At 36.1% G+C, this 20,645-nt stretch overlaps 1 protein-coding gene across 1 annotated transcript in view; it reads right to left on the bottom strand.

Moving 5' to 3' along the window:
* Positions 1-20,028, bottom strand: part of CRACR2A (calcium release activated channel regulator 2A) — a 122,251-nt gene extending 102,223 nt beyond the window's left edge. The window contains exons 1-2 of the mRNA XM_044679090.1: positions 19,813-20,028; positions 2,637-2,748 (exon numbers count right to left, since the gene is read on the bottom strand). Of these exons, the coding sequence (XP_044535025.1) occupies positions 2,637-2,748; positions 19,813-20,028 (328 nt within the window). The remainder of the gene's footprint in view (positions 1-2,636; positions 2,749-19,812) is intronic.
* Positions 20,029-20,645: the final 617 nt, after the last annotated feature.

Genomic DNA, 20,645 nt, shown 5'->3' with positions numbered 1-20,645 from the left:
CCAAACAGAAAAAAAAAACCCTAAACTTCCATCCACATGATAGCAAAAAAAATAAAAAATTTTTAAAAAGAGCTATTAATTTCCCTATACATTTTCTCTTCTCCCAGCTATTTCTATTTATTTTCATTTCCTTCCATTCCAGTGGACCTGAGGCTTTTTGCTTTCCTGGTCATTCTCTACATAATAGGACCAATGTCTTTCCTAGAATGTGGTTCTTTGAATGAATGAAGCTCTCTTAGACCTGTGTATAATGCTACAGGCATAACCTGAGGAAATAAAAATATACCAGAATTATTCCCTCCCTAGATCTTGTCTTCAATTCATTCACTCTAAGATTACATTGACTGCTGGGTGGTGCAATGGATAGGGTGCCTGGTCTGGAGTCAGGAAGATTTATCACTTAACCCTGTTTTGCCTCAGTTTCCTCATCTGTAAAATGAGCTGGAGAAGGAAATGGCAAACCACTCCAGTATCTCTGTCTAGAAAACCCCAAATGGAGTCAGGAAGTCATAGACTACTGAAAATAACTGAACAAAAAGATAACATGAGTTGGTTTTTTTTTTTTGTCTGCCATGTCTTACTGTTGATTCAAATTGAACTTGAAATCTACTTAAATCCTCAGATCTTTTTCACACCAAGTGATGTCTAGCCATTCTTTTCCCATCCTATACTTATGTAATAGATGACTTTTAAAAAATTCTTTTTTAAAGTCTTTGGTCTTAGAATAGATACTAAGTAATTGTTCTAAGGCAAAAGAATGGTAAGGACTAGGCAACTGAATATAAGTGACTTGTCCAGGGTCACATAGCTAATAAGTGTCTGAGGCCATATTTGAACCCATGATTTCCTATCTCTGGGCCTGGCTCCCTAATCATTCATGAAAAAAACAATTTTAAACCTTTTTTTTTAAAATTTGAGCCAAATTCTCACCTTCCTTCCCTCCCAGCTCTCCCCCCTCCATGAGATAGCTAGCAATCTGATGTAGATTTTGCATATGTAATAGTGCAAAACAACTTTCCATTTTGTGAAAGAAAGACAAACAAAAAGTGAAAAAAATAAAGTGAAATAAACTGTTTCAGTCTGCTTTCAGTTCTTTCTCTAGAGGCAGATGGCCTTTTTCATCAAGAGTCCTTAAGGATTTTCTTGAATTTCTGTACTGCTATGAATTGCTAAGTCATTCATAAATACTCATCAAATAATATTACTGTTACTATGTACAATGTCCTCCTGATTCTCCCCACTTCATTTTGCATCAGTTCATGAAGGTCTTTCCAAGTTTTTTCTTAAATCATCCTCATAATTTCTTATAGCACTGTAGTATTTCATTACAGTCATATACCACAACTTGTTCATCCAATTGATGAATATCCCTTTGGTTTCTGATTCTTTGCCACCATAAAAAGAACTGCTATAAATATTTTTCTGCAGCTACATCCTTTTCCCTTTTGAAAAAATCTCTTTGGAATATAGACCAAGTAGTGATATTGCTGGATCAAAGGGTATGTACAGTTTTTTGGGCACAGTTCCAAATCACTCTCCAGAATGGCTGGATCAATTCACAAACTCTACCTGCAGTGCATTTGTGTCCCAATTTTCCCACATCCCATCCAGCTTTTATTATTTTTCTTTTCTGTCATATTAGCCAATCTAATAGGCATGAGGTGGTACCTCGGAGTTGTTTTGATTTGCATTTCTCTAATCAAAAGCCATTTAGAGCATTTTTCGCATAATTATATATAGCCTTGATTTCTTCATCTGAAAATTGCCTATTCATATCCTTTGATAGATGACTTTTTAAAAACAAGTATGCTTGCCAGTTCTTGGAGGAGGGAGGGGAGGAAGGGAGACAATTTGGATCATATAACTCCAGGATTCTTATGCGGATATTTGTTGTTACATATAATTGTTAAAATAAAATATCTTTATAATTAAAAAAATAAAAGCAAGTATCTCTTTCCTCATCTCCAATTCCTACTTCCTTCAGGTCCTAGCTAAAGTATCACCTTCCACAGGAAGCATTTCCTGATCCTCCTCAATTCTAGTGCCCTCTTTCTGTTGATTAAGTCCAATATATAAGATATAGGTCTTGTTTATATGTAGTTATTTGCATATTGTCTCCCACTTTAGATTGTGGGTTCCTAGAAAATAGGAACAGTCTTTTATCATTCTTTGTACCTAGTATGTAACAAGTGTTTAACAATTGTTTATTGACTGACAAACATGTAAAACTATTAAATTGTTCCATCCTTCTATCCTGTTAAGAGCTTTTTTGTATTCTTATTCTATAATGTAATAGATTGGCTATTTCTCCCAGTTTTGTGTCATCTTTAAATTTGATAATGACATCATCTATGGAGTGTGAATTCAGGTGAGGAAAGATTTCATGAAGAAAGCAGCAACTAAGTGGGCCCTCAAAGGATGAGTATATAACATTGAACAATCAAAAAGAACAAGGATAATGAAGAGGGTTAAATAAACCACAGCCTTAGAGCATGAGCCTCTGAATCACTGAGCAGGAATGGCAGGAATATGAATCATGGTATATTATTCTCCATCATGTCCAAGTTCACATTCTTCCCAGAAGTGAGAGAACTAGAAGCTACAGATAAATGACCACATGTGAACTGGAGACTCACTAAATCCACAGGTGAACTCCTCTGGCGTCAGGAAGCCATTTCCATCAGCATCCAGGGTATCAAACACATCCTCCAGATCCTCCAAGCTGAGAGGTAATTCATTGTGAAGCCGCTGAAAACAACAAAAACTGTATTTGTTAGAGGGATTAATATTTTCATTGGGGGGCTGACTAGGGTGGCATTTGGGGATTGCATGGATAGAATTTGCTCCCCAGGACTCTCTTACCCAGCATCCCATTTGCACTGTAATAAGTGGGTAACATGGCTAATAAATGGGAGCTGGTGGTATAAGTGAGCCACCTGGGCCTGGGAGCCTGTAACTACAGTAGCAGGTGATTTGAGACTGTCAGGGATGTGTAGCCTGAGCTGTGATGCCCAGTCAGTCTCCCTGCAAAGTCTCTCCTTTAAGGTGGAGAGTGAGGGGCTCCCTCCAGGCTGGAGTGAAAGCAGAACTCAACAAAAAGTGAAGCTCACACACTTCCTGGATACAATGGATGCTTGCCCAGTACTCCCTTTAAAGTCAACTGGTTGATATTCTCCCCTCTCCTCAGCCCCTTAGCCCAAGATGATGTTGTAATAACTATAGAAACTCTCAGTTTCAGGCTAAGAGTTTATTTTAACACGGAAGGGAAAACTGAGGTAAGAGGGTGTAGGGCTCTTGAGAGGCTGTTGCTAGGAGTGACTGGCAAGTGTTGGCTATGGACCTAGAAGGTGAGGTCAGGCTGAGGGAACCAGCCCTCAGCTAGAGATAATTTGGCACTGCCCTGATATTAATAGTCCACCAGCTTAACAGAATAGTTGATGAATTGGTTTAGGGGTATCCCTCTTGCTAGGCTACTCTAAGCTAAATTCTGCCCACTTTCCACAACCCAAACCTCCCTTCAACCTCCCAGGGTCCCCAAGGGAAAGTCAAGGATAGCTGGGTTTTGGGTGAGGTCAAGGAAATCAGAACCCCCAGGTTTGCACCTGCTGGGCCAGAGTTCCATTCTCCTGACAGGATTGCCTAGAGTAATTTTGCAAATGCAAGAAACCTTGTACAAATCCTGCATTACAATTCAAACACTGAGTGTGTACATAAATGGTATGCTGGGTAAGAGAGACCTGAAGAACAAATTCTCTCCACTCCGGAACCACTATAAATTGTCCTAAGGTTTAGCTGATTTCATCCTATGTGTCAGGAACTGCCTCTTTCCCAGAGACTGTTAGATCTAGAGTGAGTTTTGCCTCTCTTTGTGTCCCCAGCACTAAATACTTAACATTTTTAATGAAATGATCTTTAAAGCCAGGAAAAACTTAGTCCAAATCCAAACTTCATATTTTGAATATGAAAAAACTTGAGTCCAAAGCAGTGAACAACTTGTACAATGTCACAGAATTAGTCAGTGAAAGAGTTGAGACTCCAACCTTCCTGGTGTCCTGATTCTCAATTAACTCTTCTTTCTGAATTTGATACACAAGAATATACTTAAAGGTTAGCTCTTCTTAGAAGACCTTTTGAATGAAGTTTTCTGGTTCTTCCTCATGCCTAATGTTGGGTTTTGCTTTAGAAGTAGCATGAAAGAAAACATCAAATAATTTTAGGATAAGAACAAGGAAGTGTGCCAGCCAAGTAACAAAAAATGACAGACAAATAGTGACAAAATGCTACATGGATATCACAGGGATAATCAATTCTTAGATATTCAAAGAGTCATAAAGAAGGCTCTAATACACAGGGTAGTTCCTCCACTGGAGATTTTTTAAAAGACAAGAACAAGAATCACACATCAAGAAAAGACATACATGAGCAGTCATCTGAATTGGTGGAGAAGATACCCATACTCATGATATCATAGAATCTCCAAAGGAGATAACTATAAAAAGACAAAGTCATTCACTAGAAGGGAGAGGTTAGAGTTAGAAGTTCGAGCAGAATAGAGAAGTTTTGTTATGAGAAGGTAAATGTGATAGGAAGTAAACAAAAGGTTTGTTATATGCTTAGAACTTGGGTGGAATCAGCACAAATTTATAATGGGCCAATCATCAATTTAGTGATTTCTAGAAGTTTTTGGCTGTTTCAGAGTAGTTTTGGAAAAATAAATGGAAGGTTTGGAGGTCAAGAGTATGGAAATGGCTTGGGAAGGCATAATGTTTAAATGGCTAATATTGGGTCAAGACTAGGTAGAAAGGGAAGAGAAGCACAGAGATGATGAACTGAGAGAAAAGGTGATAAGAGGAATGAGGTTGAAGTACAAACGAACCTTTGAACTGGAAACAAAGTAGAAATTCATCAAATGGGAAATGGCTGCCCAAATTTTGTTTCATAAACCTAATAGAATATTGCTATGTGGTAGGAAATCATCAGTATGAAAAATTTGGAGAAGCAAGAGAATAAGGGTATGATTAAAAAGTGGCATACTAGAAGAAGTATGGGATCAGGAGTAAGAAGACTTAGATTCCAACTTTGCCTATACTTACTGCCTACCTAAGTGACCTGGGGAAAGTAGCATGTCCCATAAATTTCGTTTCCTCAAATATAAAATGAAATAAATTCTAGACTAGATGACTTTGAAAGTGCAATATTCTATAATGCAAGGTGACTAAGTGACTTATTCTCCATGTATGATATTATCCCAAGGCTAGCTTATTTAGTATCTCCTATTTACTATTCCACCATACTCACTCTATTTCCTTGCACCAGGAAATAACTCTTCTGGAAAACTCTTCAGACTAACTCCACTAGAATCCAGGTCCTCACATAATCCAGGTTCTTACAAAATTTGCATTTATCTCTCTGTACAATCAGTCGTTTACATTTATACTGACCTGGACTAGGTAATTGTAATCTTGAGTCAAAGTTAGCAGGAGAGATAATTTTGAGTGACATGTTTTTTACACAGTCATTACCAATCTATGTTAATTCTTCTTAGAAAGAAACATTCTCCATCTAATCTCCTTCTCTCTGTGTCCCCTTTTCTCTCCTCCTACTCCAGGCCTTCTTATCTAACTGGCTTTAAAACCACCTAGAAAAACTATGAAAGGAAGAAAAATATCATTGTTGCCATCCTTCTCAGACACTTTTCTTTCCTCTACTCTCCACTCCTTTCCTTTTTTCTCCTCTCCCTTTTTTAGGTATTAATCCATGGAAATATAAATTATTAAAGCTGGAGGGGAATTTAGAGATCATCTAGTACAACTCATATTCAAGTCAATTTTCTACTTGAAAAAAACAATAGAAATTGACACAAAACCACATAGGTGCAGATCTGGGACCAGAATTCAGGTAATCTGAATTTAAGACTAATTAGGTTAAGCTTAGTATTAATCTATATAATTGGTAATTAAAGTGCAATCTGATAATGGCTTGAGGAAATTTATTGAGGAATTTAACTGCTAGATGGTATTGTTGGCTACAAACATGAGTTTACTCATCAACAAAGACCAAGTCTTGGAAGTCCCGAATTCTACCATTTTAGCAGGATTTTTTAACTGAGTCTATGAACTAAATAGACTTCAAAGGGTTCTTGAGTAGGAAAAAAATTATATCTTTATTCTCACTATCAGCTAACTGAAACTATTTCCTTCAATTACAAATGTAGACTATAACCATTCCAAGAAGAGGTTCCTGGTTTCTTCCAGACTACCACCAAAGGGGTCTGTGATACCGAAAAGATTAAAGAGTCCTATTTTAGAGGAAGTCCTAAAAGAGGGCCAAATTGTGTAGCATGCTTAGAATGTGGGTGCCTTGTTTCTCAGTTCTCTCTCTCCTGGATAGTCTTTCTCATCTCAGTCTTTGGGTTCAGTTTGTGTGGATTCATTCAATTATAGATCATAAAATCATAGATTTTGATTTGCAGCTAGGAAGGACTTTGAAGTGATCTATTCCAAATGACTTGCCCAAGGTTACATGGGTAAGTGACATAGCTGGTATTAAACCAAAGTCTTCTAACACCAAAGTTAGTGTTCTTTGTGATGTACCATGTTGTTTCTGACAATTAGCTCAGCATTGGTTCTTCAGCTCACAACTATCCTCCTCTCTCATTCTGTAGGATTTCACTTACTTTAGTCATGGATAGTGGAGTCATTTGCTCATGAAGATAAACAGTTTTATTTAACTGTATACCATGCTTTTATTTTTTTGCCTACAATCAATAAATTAAATTAAAGGGTAAATACTAGAACATCAACCAAACAGAATGCTAACTACAGCTCCTCCTAAACCCAGACTATATCCAAATAATATACAGGCATGTTCCAAATGAGTGGGGCCAGGAAAGACACAGTTCAGTTGTTTTAAACTAATTTCCATCACTCCTCTTGGGAGCAGAGAAAAACAATGCAGTGGCTAAATCCTATTCAGCTCATGGCCTTGCAGGAGGCCAACTTCTGGATTAGGGTGGAGGCCCATAAGTTTAGGTTAGCTTTGAACATGATTGCTTTTTCACTTATTGTTGTTGAAAACTACAAAGTGTAATTTTCTTTCTTACTGATTTCCTGCCTTGATACTCCTTAGGTCAGCTAGAACGACAGACACCATTCTTGATTTTTATTTATTGATAGGGGAACAGTGGGTTGCAGGCAAAGGTGGGCCTTAGCTGAAGAGGAAAAAGTGGCAGAGCCCTTGGCTTGTTACCTGGTTTTCTTTTTGCCTCTACTAGGCAGAGTCTGGTAGATTTGCACAGCTATAAAAAGCCACTGATCATTTAATTTTATGAAATGGAAAAGAACTGGATTTTTAATCAGGTGGCCTGGATTTTAATCCTACCATTAAATAGCAAAGTGTCCCTGAACAACTAACTCATTTGACTTGAGCTTCCTCATTTTTAGATGAAGGGGTTGTACTAAATTATTTCTAAGGTTCCCTCCAGTTCCAAATCCCATGAAACTATTATTCCTATGAATCTGTTTTTGTTTTTGAATCAATCATTTCTTAAATCATCATTGAAACCATTTCAGTTGTATCTGACTCTTCATGACCCATTTAGGGTTTTCATGGAAGAGATACCAAAGAGTTTGACATTTCCTTCTCCAGCTCATTTTACAGGTGAAAAAACTGAAGCAAACAGTGTTAAATGACTTTCTCAGGGTCGCATAGCTAGTAAGGCTAGATGTGAACTCAGGAAGACTCCAGGCCCAGCACTCTAACCACTGGGAAACCTATCTCAGTCTCTATGAGTTCAAATAGGTGTGGTGTCATAGAATTCTTCTATTTGGAAGAAGTATTTCTTCTTGCATAGTACTATTCTAAACCTATGCTTCACCCAAAGGCATAAGGAAAACCTATATTTGTTCCACAAATACTGAAAGTACTTATGAAATAAAGGAAAAGATGATGCTGTTAGGTGGGGAAAGAAAAAGGGACTATACCTCTTTTGTGATACCCATCTGAATAATAAAGCAAATAACTAGCAGGTGTGAAAGTCCATAAAACAACGTACAAGAACACTTGGCAATATCCTGTGGCAATCTTCAAGCAGATCAACCATTAAATTTAATTTGGCAGGTAGCTACATTAAGAGAGACTGTGATGCACAGCAGAATAGGAAGATGGGATGATGAGGAAGCCATTTGGAAGAATTAAATTAAATATGAATGTTCTTTAAAAGAAGGAGAGAAGGACAAGGGAACAGAGATTGTAGGGATGCATCTGTTTAGCATCCCAAAGAATTTCTGATTTTATCTATAATCCATAAACCATCTGTCTTAAAAGCCATATTGGACAGTGAAGAGAGGATATGCAGAAAAGAGAGAGGCTTTATTTTGCAAGGGAAACATATATTAGCCCTTTAAACCAAGTATCACTGTCATAGAGGTAGAGTATGCAACACAAGTCACCTCCCATTATAGTCTTTTCAGGGATAACCCTGCTAACAGTGGGTACCCACAGCTTTCTTTGCCTTAGTTCCCCTCTAAGTTTTGTCTCCTACATCTTGATGTACACCTAGAATACTCTGGCTGGAAGACAATTCCAGAAGTTACTGAATCTATTCTCCCACTTTTAGGAACACGTGCATCTAATCCATCATACCTACATAAGCCTAAGGCTCACCAGGCAGGTCTGTGTCCTTGCTGTCACTCACTCCATTATTTTCTAATATTGACTCTCATGAATCTCCTCAAATATCTTAATCCAAATCTTTCATACTGTGTTTTATGTTTATTTCCTGATTTTCATCAGTAGAGATGAACATCAGATGTATGTATTGTCATGTACCTACAGAATATTATTGAGTATCCCTTTAATATTCTTTTTTTAGACCCTTACCTTCCATCTTAGAATCATTACTATGTATTGGTACCAAGGCAGAAGAGTGGTAAGGGCTAGGCAATGGGGATTAAGTTACTTGCCCAGGGTCACACAGCTAGGAAGTATCTGAGGCCAGATTTGAACTCAGGACCTCCCATTTCTAGGTCTGGCTCTCAATCCACTGAGCCACCCAGTTGCCCCCTAATATTCTTAACCAAATAAGTTTTAGTTAAATAATTCTACTTTCTTGAGCTTTTCTTCATATTTGTTTCCACTCAAAAAGCTGCGAGGTAGAGTTGCTAAAGTGAGATTGAAAATCATTCCTCTGCTAAATAAGTTTGGGTGGCTCCCTATTTTCTCTTAGAATAAAAATACAAGCTCCTGTGTTTGGTCTTTAAAATCCTTCAAAATCCAACTCAGTCAACTTTTATAGACTCATTATTATATACTCCATAGTCCAGCCAAAGTGACCTTCATTCTCTTCCTCACATATAACACCTCTGTGTCTTTGTACAGGTTGTCCTCCAGATCCAGAATGAAATCTCGGTTAGCTTTAGTCTCTTATAATCCTCGGCTTCGATTAAAGTTCAGTTTAAATGCCATATCCTAAAGCCATGAGGCCTTTCCTGATCTTTACCCTTCTTCCCCTATGCTATTAGTGTTTTACTTCAGAAAATTTCCTGCATTTTTCTCTATATATATTCATATGTATCCATGTGGTTTCCTGTGATAGAAGGTAAATAATTTTGTTCAGGGCAGGGGCTGTTTCATTTTAGTCTCCATTTTTTTATAACAGAGTGTTTGGCACTAGGTAGATATTTAATAAATGTTTATTGATTATATAGATAGCCTCTGCATGTATCTAATGCTACCCCAGTGAACACACAAAACAAAAGAAACAAAACAATCAAGGTACTGTAATGGGATCTGGGAATACAAAAATAAGAAGGAAAAAAATTCCCTTCCATCAAGATTATTGGTTAAAGGGTCTTTTTAAAAAAAAAAAAGCATAAAAACCCTTTAATTTTTCTATTCATTATTTCATATCTATCATCCTTCTAAGGAAATGTAAAGGTTTTAGTCGTATATGAGTGAGCTCTTACAACAATGACCAATATGGAAATGTGTTTTCCATGATAACACATGTATGGCCCAGATCAAATTGCTTACTTTCTCCAAGTCAAGGGAAGGAAAGGGAGAGGGAGATGGTCTAGATTTTATAATTTTGGAAAATGTATATTGAGAATTATTATCAAATGTAATTGGGGAAATAAAAATACCTTTGAATGACAAAAAAAAGCAAAACAATGCATTAACCCCCTTAGCCACACAATATCTCCTAAGTATTCAATGTTATATATAAACTGTGAAGGGACAATACATATAACTTGTAACTTGTAAGCAATAGTAGTAGTAGCAGCAGCAGCAGCAGCAGTAGTAGTAGTAGTAGTAGTAGCAGCAGCAGCAGCAGCAGCAGTAGATTATATTTTTGTAGGTATCCTTCCATTTCTCTTACACTGTTAAATTTGTTGGCATGTAATTGAGTAAAATAACTCTTAATAATTGCTTTAATTTCATCTTCATTGGTAGTATATTCACCCTTTTCATCTTTAATGCTAGTGATTTGGTTTTCTTTTTTTTTAAATCACATTAACTAATGATTTATCTATCTTGTTGATTTTTTTCACAAAACCAGTTCAGTTTTATTTATTAATTGAATGATTTTCTTACATTCAATTTTATTGATCTTGCCTTTGATTTTTAGGATTTCCAATTTGGTGTTTAGTTGACGATTTTTAAGTCGCTCTTTTTCTAGTTTTTTAAAATTGCATTCCCTGTTCATTGATCTGTTCTTTACCTTATTGATATAAATATTTAGAGATATAAATAAATCACAGATTTTATTGTATCCCACCGGTTTTGGTACATTGTCTCATTGTCATTCTCTTTCGTGAAATTATTTAATGCTTTGATGACTTGTTCTTCAAACTACCCATTCTTTGGAATTAGTCTCCAATTAATTTTTCCTTTGTGTTTCCATGGTCTTTTATTATACACAACATTTATTGCATTGTGATCTGAAAAGGATGCATTTATGATTTTTGCTTTCCTATATTTAACTATAATGTTTTTGTGCTCTCAACATACTTTCAATATTTATAAAAGCACTATGTGCTTTGTATTTCTTTAAATTTTTTTTCTGTTATTCTGAACTTGATTAACAAACACAAATGTTTCCATAAACATATCTTAATGCTTAAATGACACTCTTCTTTATTCATTTTGTGGCATCATTATAATTTGCCCCAATCTCCTTAAATCTCTCCCCCAATTTAAAAAATGTCTCTTTTGTAAAAAACATTTAGCAAAGTCAAGCACACATACACAAACACAACATGCAAACACTAGCCATTTCTGACAATGAAAGCCTAATTCTGCAACTCCAATTCATCACTCTTCTGTGAGTAATGGGTAGCATGCATTATCATAGTCATTTAAAAATTTTACATTGTTGCAGTCATTATATAAACTGTTCTTGTTCTGCTCATGTCCCTCTGTACTAATTCATATGAATCTTCCCAAGTTTCTCTGAATCCAATTCGTTTCCTTAGAAAAAAAAATTGTCACCTTCCTATAATTTCATTGGTTTAGTCATTTCCTAATTGCTGGGCAATATATTAGTTTATAGTTTTTCACTACAACAAAAAGTGCTCTTAAGAATATTTTTGTATATATGTATCCTTTCTTCCTTCTTTCATAGTTTTGCTTAGTCATTTGTGGTATTTCTTATGAGGCTATGCAGAATTTAGTGATTTTTCTGATACCATTCCAAATTGCTTTCCAGAATAGCTAGATCAAATCATAGCTCCTTCAATTGTGCATCAATATGTCTTTCTATCTACATTGTTTCTACAATTTATTATTTTCCTTTTTTCTTAACTTTACCATTCTGATGGTTATGAGGTAGAATTTCAGAGTTGTTTTAATTTATATTTCTCTAATTACTGATGTTTTGCAGTATTTTTCATATTGCTATTGATAGCTTAGGTTTCTTCCCATAATAACTACTATTCATATATTCTGGTCATTTATTTTGGGGGAATGGCTCATATTTTTATATATTTAAATCACGTTCCTATATATTTTAGATATCATGCCATTGTCAGAGACATTAGTTATGAAAAACTTTTCACTAGATAATTATCGATTTTGTGTGTGCAAAAGCTTTTTTAACATTATTGTTAAATTATGATCCTTTTATGCCTTGTTTGATCAAGAGTTCTTCCTATCCATAGTTAAAAGTATTTCGCTCCTTCCTAATCTAATTTTTTTAAGATGGTACCTTTTACACACACACACACACACACACACACACACACACACACACACACGCATGTGTGCACACACACGTCCATTTGGAACTTATTGTGGTATGTGGTGTGATTATACTGGTTCAAATTAAATTAAATATTTCTGGGTAATAGCAATATCTAGTATGGGACCATCCTTATACATGACTATGGTCATGGATTTTTTTGTATGAGTAGGTCATAGATTTAAAGAGTTTCAGTAAATGAGAGATTAGGGTGCTCCAGGGACATCTACATGGATAGTAGAGTTTCTTAGCATAAGGGCAAGACTTTTGGAAATAAAGAACTTGGTGAACCAGGTGCTAAATTCTAATTCTAATTTTAATGTATACAAAATTTTTATTTTGAGTACTTCAAAAGAAGAAAGGTTACTAAGTATATGTTATACTATTTGGTAGACATATGTATGTAAATATCTATACACGCATATATAAAACATTATTTTTTTCTATTTTGCCTTTAATCATAAAATAGTTTGCCTAAATATCTTCATTTTTACCGTTGCTTTATTTGAGATAATGATTGTTACCCTTGTTTTGAATTTGCCTGAAGCAAGATAAATTCTGTTCCAGCCTTACATTTTTATTCAGTGAATGTTTGTTTCAAGTTTGTTTCTTATAAATAGCACATTGTTGGATTCTGATTTTGAATCCATTCTGTTCTTCCCCTTCTGTTTTATGGGCAAGATCATCCCATTCATGCTTGTGAATGGTTAATTTGTATTTCTCTCCATTTTCTCCTTTTATAATTTCTCCCCCTTTGCCCCCTCAGATTCCTCTTTATAAAGAAAAATGTCATGTAAGCGAAGTGATGTGAAGAGCACCAGTGATCTATAATTGATTCCATTCACTTTTTTGCGCAGATTTAGATCACTGGATCTTACCCTTTGTTACTTTCTTTTTAATTATTCCTTTTCATTTTACCCTCCAAAGCTGAAATGTCTTTTGCTTGTGGCTAGTAACTACTCAACTCTACCCTCCCTTTTATGTATCTCTCTCCTTTCTCACTCTCAACCTACCTTGAGTTTAATATTTTTTTACCCTCTGTGTGTGTATGTGGTTCAAATAAAAGTCAAGTGATGCCTGTTCCTTTAACACTTTCCTCCATCTTTCTATATTCTTGTTCTCTCAGATTCTAAACAAAATAAACTTCCACTCCTCAGTTATTCCCTGATATAGTTCTTTTTCTCTTCCTTCTCTTTACATTCTTAAAACCACAGAAACAGAAGAAAGAAAAATCATCTCGACGAAGCTCTGATTGTGGTTCCCTTACTCCCCTAAAGAAATCAGGGTTCTGCATTGACACTTGTCTCTTCTCCCTGTTAGAATATGTGATTGATTTTTGTTTAACCCCTTCCAATTGCTTGAGAAACCTTTCTAGGTTTCTCTCAACTTCTATGCTTGCATTTCAAAGTTTCTACTCAGGTCTAGTCTTTTCATCATTCTTGAAAGGCTTCTATTCCATTAAAGTTTCATTTGTTTTTAGCCTGAAGAATTATATTTAGCCTTAAAGGACTAGTTATTCTTTTGTAAGGCTCTGTCTTTTTGCCCTCTTGAGTAACATATTACAAGATTTCCTCTCCTTTATTAGCTGTCCAGGCTTTTGATCATTTGCAATATTTTTCTATGACTTGAAAGCTCTGGATTTAGTTATAATATTCCTGGGAGATTTCATCTGGGGATATCTTTCATGAAGGAACCAGTGGGTTCTGTCTGTTCTCTCTCTGTCTCTCCTGGTTTTCCTTAGCCATCACTCATAAATCCAATCTCCCTCCAGATTAGCATGGGAACTTTGACCTCCTTTGTTTCCTACCTGAGATGGTTTGCTCTTCCTTAGGAAATTTGGCATTCCCCCCTTCCAACTACTCAGGCACTTGACATAATGAAGTCACCTAGTTTAGACATCTAATGGACTTTAGCCCTCTAGATCATTGAATTACTGAGCTGTAGTAATCTAACAGCTTCAGCCTCCCCAGTAGCAGGAATTATACACATGTACTACCATATTATTTTAAAAGATATGGTACCTAGATTTTTTGTTTGGTTGTGGTGAGAGTCTGATAAGACTTAAATTTTCCCTTTTTCATCTATTTTCAAGATTAATTATTATACTATATAGTTTACATTTTCTATTTTCTTCTAGTCTTTTTTTATTCTAATATTTCTTATTGTCTCATGGAGTCTTTGAGTTCTCTTTGCTCCATCATCTTCTATATGGAGTCTATTACTAGTTAAGATTTTCTAACTTCTATTCTAAGCTAATTATTCTTATAATTCTTGTCTATGGAGTTCTTCTTTGACGTATAATTTAATTTCTAATTTCTTGTTTTAATTCTTCCCAGGTACTCTTGTAGTCCTTGTGATAAATGTTTTTGTTCCTCTGAGATTTTGCTTATAGTTGTATAGTTATTTTCTTGTAGTTATACTTTTTTGGTGTCTGTTGATAAGGTCCAATGACTTTTATTTACTCAATTTCTGTTCTCAGTTTTCGATTTGGATTTTGTGTCAAAAATAGACTCCATTGTGGGGCAGCTAGGTGGCCCATTGGATTGAGAGCCAGGCCTAGAGACAGGAAGTTCTAGATTCAAATCTGACCTCAGACACTTCCTAGCTGTGTGACCCTGGGTAAGTCGCTTAACCCCACTGGCCTATCCCTTACCAATCTTCTGCCTTGGAACCAATATTTAGTATCAAATCTAAGACAGAAGGTGAGGGTTTAAAAAAAATAGACTCCATCCCTTCCTTCTTGGATGAGGCCCTTTTGGTCTTTATTTCAACTCCCTGGGCTTTTTCCATTGAGTTCTACTTCTTCTGGCATATCTGTGTTTAGAGTGCCAGGGGGATTTAGGTTCCCTTGGATCATCTGGGTTTCAAGTTCTGTGGTCTTCAGAACCCTCTGGAGTCTCAGGTCAGACTGTTGTAGACTTCTATCCCCTCTGAACTGTTCCACTCTAATTTCTGGTCCTGGTTACTTAGTCAAAGAGGCCAAAGAACTGCTGGTTTCTGACTCTCCTACAGCTTCCTTGTCTAAGCACTGAGCTTCTCTCTTCCCCAGTTCTGAGTGTCATAGGCTTTCCAGCTTTCAGTCTAGTTTTAAACTGGAGTAAGGCACTTAGTGCAGCTTCTCTTTGGATTTATTGATCATCTTTCTGTATGGAGCTACTTTAAAACCTTTTTCTGGAGTGTCTGTGGAAAAGCTAAGCTTCTCTGTGACCTTCCGCACTACCATCTTACCTGGAAGCCTTCATAGTTCATTTAAAATAAAAAGACTCATATTCCTGGGAAATGTTTAATATCATTATTTCTAGTTAAAAAGGGATACATGGGATATCATCTCTGAGGTCTTTTTAATAGTGTCTTTATTGGCTAAAAAGGATTGAATATACACTGGCAGTTAGGTAGCACAGTGGATAGAGTAATAATGGGCCTGAAGTCAGAAAGATCTATAATCAAAATTAGCCTCAATCACTTTCTAGTTGTGTGACCCTAGAGAGGTCACTTAACCTCTGCCTCATTTTCCTCATTTGTAATATGGGAATAATAATAACTATCTCCAATGGTTGTTATGAGGTAAATTAAGATGATTATTTAAAATATTTATCACAGTGTGGCACATAGTAGATGCTACATAAATGTTAAATATTATACCTACCAAAGCTACTGTATTTACAAGGCATTCTCCCATAAGCAATATTAACATTTAATCACCCACCATCAAGACTACATCTGTATAAGACTTCTGTGTATTGCACAGAGCTAGCTAATCCATCCTAGTAAAAACTCTTGAGGCTGTCTGTCTTATCCTAAAGTCACATCATAATTGACTGACAATTCAATTAAACAAACATTTATTAAGCACCTACTATGTAGAGAACACTTTCCTAGGCTCTAGTAATAACAGAAAGTTTAGATTCCTGTGTTCATGAAACTTACTACATAGTAAGAATATAAGATGCACATGCAAATAATTCTAAAAATATTATATTATATTTTATTGTCATGTTGTGTTGTATTACATTCTATTCTATACTATTTTATTACATAATATTTACATAATAATATATTTTATATAATACAGTTTAAGTATGTTATAGAATTACACAACAAAGTGATATATTAAGTTTTAAAGGAAAGGCCATTACCAACCCAGAAGCATAAGAGAAAGTTTTGCTGTGGGCTTCAAAGGAATGGAGGTTATTCTAGGTACAAGGACTGTTAGACTTCAGAAGTTAATCATAGGGAGAAAGAGTTGGAATTTTGGTGATTTAAGGAACTACTCCTCTAGAAAAATCCCAAAATGCAGGGCAGCACCTTTCTCTGCAACTTACAGAGTTAGAACTTCCTAAAACTGTTGGAGGTAAAGTGACTTTCCGGTATTACATAGAGCTGGCATGGGGCAGAATTTGAACTCAAATCTTCCTGATTTCAGTGCCAGCTCTCTATTCATTATGCCATGTTGTTCACATTTATATAACGTTTTAGGTGTTTTCCAGAATAATCCTCTGAGTAGACTTTTAGAAATAAAAATATGTCTGCCTCTCCTTAAGTGAGTTATCAGCCTTGTGGGTTCCCCACCACAGCCACTTCTACCTCCCATCTAAGAATAGTGCCTTATTGGAAGTGGGGGAGTAAAGTAGGAGGAAGAGAGAAAGTGTCTGAACTTCTCTTTGATTATGTCTGATTATATTCCAAAATTGAATGTAAATACTCTTTGTTTTGAGCCTATCCCTATTTAGTATTCTCTTTTGAAATGTTTTTTTTCAAGTAATAAGCATTTTTAAAATTAATCTGTCCATCCCACTACCTCATCTTAAGCAAAATATAAATAAGTAAATAAATCCCTTGATACATATCTACATAGTCTATAAAAATTAATTCTCACACAAGTCATGTCTAAAATTGTATGCCTCTTTTTCCATTATGGCTTACCATTACATTGATCAGAGCTCTACAATCTTCCAAAAGTTTTTTTCCACTCCAATGTTTCAATCATTTTATGAATTAGTCTCCTAGTACTGCTCACTTCACTCTGCTTCTACTCATAAAAATCTTCCCAGTTATTTCTGAAACTTCATTTTGTCATTTCTTAGGGCATAAAAATATTCTACTATATTTACGTACTATGATTTGTTTAGCCATTCTTCAAAAGGAAACAGTCTTAGTTTCCAACTTGTGACTATTAACATTCTCACAGGACAGCTTGGTGGTATGGTGGTGTAGTGGTACCCTAAAGTTCAAATCCAGCCTCCAAAACTTAACCGTTTTTTACCTCAGTTTTCTTAGCTGTAGAATGAGCTGGAGAAGCAAATGGCAAACCACTCCAGTACCTTTGCCATGATTGTTCAGTCATAACTGATTCTTTGTGAGCCACCATCTATAACATACCAATAATGTCTATGGGGTTTTCTTGGCAAATTTAACTGGCGGTTTGCCATTTCCTTCTCTCTCCAATAGATTAAAATACAACCTCATCCTCCTGAGTTCAAATTTGACCTGAGACATTAAGCAGCTATGTGAACCTGGGCAAGTTGCTTAACTCTGTTTGCCTCAGTTTCTTTATCTGTAAAATGAGTTGGAGGAGGAAGTGGCAAACTATTCCAAAACTTCTGTCAAGAAAATCCCAGATGGGATCAAGAAGAGTTGGACACAACTGAACAATAACAACATAGTTGTCCATGTAGTTTCTTTCACCCTGCTCTAGACTACAAACTCCTTAAAGGCAAGGACTTATCTGAATTTTGTGTCTGCTCCAGACCTAAGGCCACAGGGTTCCACACATAGAGCTTAATAAGCTTTGGATAAATAATAAAATATAAAAGACTAAGCTACTCTGATCATTACAATGATCCAAGACAATTCCAAAGGATTCATGATTAGAAAACTGACAAACTCTGAATACAGATTGAAGCTATTTTCTTTTGCTTTATTTTTCTTGCTCTTTTCCTAGCTACAATATGCTTAATATGAAAATTTGCTTTGAGTGACTTCATATGTATAACAGGCATAGCATTTCTTCCCTTTTCAATGGGTTGGGGAGGGGTGGAGGGAGAGAATTTGGAAATGAAGATAAAAAAATGCTGAATCTTTACTGTTTTAATATGGTAGAATGTATAGAGGTTAAAAATAAAAATAAACATTGGTTAAATTGGATGAATTGAATTACACCATAACTCTTTGAGATATCTTCAAGAACTCAAAAATAGGTGGAGATATCATTTCTAGTTTATCCCCAAGATTTTACTGGGGGAAAAAAATAGTATCAATTCATTCTTTCCTTTCTCCCTTCTCCAAGGTCATAAACTGGCTGAAGAAGTAAGTTATTCCAAGAGAGAGTTAGAAAGTGGCCAATGTTAAGCAAAACCACCAGCACTATCAGTTCAGACACTACCTCCCTCAGACCTATATGGAGAAAGCCCAGGACCCTGAGCCTAAGAGTCCTGGGAATAGTAGTAGTCACTAGACTACCAGCCTTGATTCCAGTCTGACACCCAAATCATCATTAAGGAGAACAATCTCTAAGGAGAAAGAACTCACCCTTCCTCCTACCACCAATACCAACAACTAACCAACTGCCATTAATGAAGAGGTAAATCCAAGAGCCTTGGGAATAGCAACAACACTCTCCTCCCTCAATTGCTGAAGAAAAATAAAATTCTCATCATCAAAGTTCTTGGCACAGTCAAATGGTTTAACACCAAAAATGGATGTGGTTTTTATCAATGGGGATCACAGTAAACAAGACATATTATCATCTGCTTTCTCACTGCACCTATAGGACCATGGAATCTTTCCATCTCATCTGTAGCTGAAAACTCTCCTATGTGTTGCTTACCTTGGTGTGAATGTAAACTCCTTGAAAGCAGAGGTTCACTGTCTTGATTTTCTATGTATATTCTCAACACTTAGCATAGTGCTTCGCACACAGTAAGCTCTCAATAGATGCTTTTTCATTAATTCATTCATCCATCCATTCATCCATTCAGTGAATTAGAGGCAGAGTAAACTTTATTCAGCTGTCCTTGCTCCCAGTCTAGTTCTTTAATAATCAGTTAGGCTGCTTCCAGATCACCTCTAGGTGCCTTTTAGTTCCAAATCTATGATCCCATGATCCTCTAGTCTCCAGAATCTAGAGAACAATTATTTGTGGATATTTATGCAGGTTGAGAAACAGGAAAGAAGGAATATTTTTTCCTTTTTGGGAAATACTAACAATTCACATTTTTATTGTGCTTTAAGACTTACAAAGAACTTTTCTTTTAAAAACTCTATAAAGGTAGGCAGTGCAAATATAGTTATTATCCTCTTGAAAATGAGAAAAACTGAGGCTCAAAAGACAAGTGATTTACTTATGATCATATAGTTAGTAAACATCGAAGTCAGGAATTGAACCTAGGCTTTTTGACACCGTCTTCTGCATATATATGTTTCCCTCTATGCTATATGGATGACATCTTTTCTAAGGAAGATGTCATTAGGGATGATTATGGATGATTAAGACTGGCCTAGAACATCACCAGTCTAACCCAAATCTACATGCTATCACCTTAACTCTGATTAGTCTCAGCAGCAGATCCTCTTACCTGCATGTCCTTCCTGGCAATAAAGCCTTTGCCCTCTGTGTCACAGGTCTGGAAGAACTCCTGAGCTTTCTTCAACATGTCCAGCTGGCTTGGGTCTTGTTCTCTTGTCTCACCCCACTGTGCATCCCCTGGGGCCTTCGTACTGACCTCATTTCCCTTAAGTCCAAATCTGGCTTTCCGTGATCCTCTGATTGCTCTCTTTTCAGGAGCAGCCATACTATCAGTTCACTGGGCACTGTCCAGTTCTGCTCCTGGACCTGAATGTGAAAAGACAAAAAGCAATGAGGTGAGAATTAAGAGAGGACTTGGGGGATAAGGACAGAGGGGAGAGAAGGAGGGAAAACTGAGGGAGGATAAGAATGAAGAATAGAACCACTCACCAATGATCCCCAACATCTCTTTGCAACCACCTCTTTAATTAGCTATTGAAGCCCAAAAAAGGAAGAGGAGAGGGGCTTAAAAATCTCTACCATGGTACCCAATAAACTAGAGTTTGCAATCAAAGGGAGTGGGAAGGAATAGAACAATAATTTAAAACTATTTTCAGGTTGAAAGGTAGGTAAAACGGATTCCCCTTAAATTTACCCCATAAATCCAAATGAATCCTTCAAATAGCTCATAAAATCTTGAAGCTGGAAAAGAATTTTAAATCATTCAATTGAACTTTTTTTTTTTTTTACAAGCAAGTAGAGGCTTTTCCAAGGCTAAGAAGAGCATGTGCTACTGAAGTTAGTGGCAAAAACTTGAATTTCAAGGTAGGGAAGTTACTTACTCACTACAGAGGATCTAGAACCTCCACTGTGGACAAGGTCTTTACTTCCGAGAAGGTATAT

The sequence above is a fragment of the Gracilinanus agilis genome, chromosome 5, assembly GCF_016433145.1.
Source record: "Gracilinanus agilis isolate LMUSP501 chromosome 5, AgileGrace, whole genome shotgun sequence".
Lineage (NCBI taxonomy): Eukaryota > Metazoa > Chordata > Mammalia > Didelphimorphia > Didelphidae > Gracilinanus > Gracilinanus agilis.
Note: the sequence above shows the minus strand (reverse complement) of the source record. Positions and strands in the feature narration are given on the sequence as shown.